Source organism: Nanorana parkeri, unplaced genomic scaffold, assembly GCF_000935625.1.
Source record: "Nanorana parkeri isolate BGI_ZX_2015 unplaced genomic scaffold, ASM93562v1 scaffold4127, whole genome shotgun sequence".
Classification (NCBI taxonomy): domain Eukaryota; kingdom Metazoa; phylum Chordata; class Amphibia; order Anura; family Dicroglossidae; genus Nanorana; species Nanorana parkeri.
This window is the reverse complement of record NW_017310394.1, coordinates 4,081-5,090: the sequence shown is the minus strand read 5'-3', so window position 1 is coordinate 5,090 and position 1,010 is coordinate 4,081. Positions and strand designations below refer to the sequence as shown.

Here is a 1,010-nt window from a genome sequence, read left to right as displayed (position 1 = left end):
GGTGCCAACGAAACCTCTATAGCCCCGCCTCCTGTCACAGGCGGAGTCATACCAGATGCACTCCCCGCCTGTGAGGAATCCATAGTGACAGCGCGCTTCCCTCATTCTGGCCAGCGATTGGTTACCAAATTCCTCCTGGAGAGGTGCGGCGCCCCGATCACCGTATTCCTAACTTTGCCATTTTGGATTTGCATTAACTTTAGATTGTTGTACATTATCTTCTTATTTTCGGGGGAAACACGGTAGATATGGACCCCGGAACCCCCCTCCCCCATCACCAGGACTTAGATGCGTGTGTGCCCACCCCTGTCCTAGTGATCCTGCCACTAACACACTTCCTGTCCCTCAGTGTCCACACTCTTCTCTCCATCATACAACAGGCGGGTGTTGTCATAGTTGTCACACAGGGTGCTCTGTATACTTTAGTGGTCCCCTGTACAGTGTGTATAGTGGTATATTCTCAGGTATCCCCCCCCTGTACAGTGTGTATAATGGTATATTCTCAGGTATCCCCCCCTGTACAGTGTGTATAGTGGTATATTCTCAGGTATCCCCCCCTGTACAGTGTGTATAGTGGTATATTCCTGCTCATTCCGTGACACAGTTGCGGTCGGAAATACACTCGGGGTAAATACCGTTCGGTACGAACACTCACCCGCGCTGTCAGTAACCTTCCCCAGGACGCCGCCATCTTTGCTGTTCAGACAGAATCTAGCGCCACTCACTGTCAATCAGGGGGGCGGAGATAGAGTCCTATTGGTTGCCCAGTTTACATCGCTTGATATTCCCGTTCCGTGGGCGGAGCTAGAGACTTTAGTGGAAGGCGGGGACAGAGAAGAAGAGGAGTGTAGGAGGGGACAGAATGGGGCGGGGTCTAGGGGGACCTGTGGGAGGAGGCTATGTCTGGTGGGTCCTGAAGATAGCCTCGTGGGCCCCTGGGACGTTTTAAGGGGCTCTTATGAGATTATGGGGGCTCCTGAGAACAGGCAGAGTCAAGGGGCTCATAATTA

The 1,010-nt window shown here is 52.7% G+C and overlaps 1 protein-coding gene across 1 annotated transcript in view; it reads right to left on the bottom strand.

The window, feature by feature from the left end:
• Nucleotides 1-691, bottom strand: part of LOC108803742 (thioredoxin-dependent peroxide reductase, mitochondrial-like) — a 5,402-nt gene extending 4,711 nt beyond the window's left edge. The window contains exon 1 of the mRNA XM_018575556.1: nt 656-691. Within this exon, the coding sequence (XP_018431058.1) occupies nt 656-691 (36 nt within the window). The remainder of the gene's footprint in view (nt 1-655) is intronic.
• Nucleotides 692-1,010: the final 319 nt, after the last annotated feature.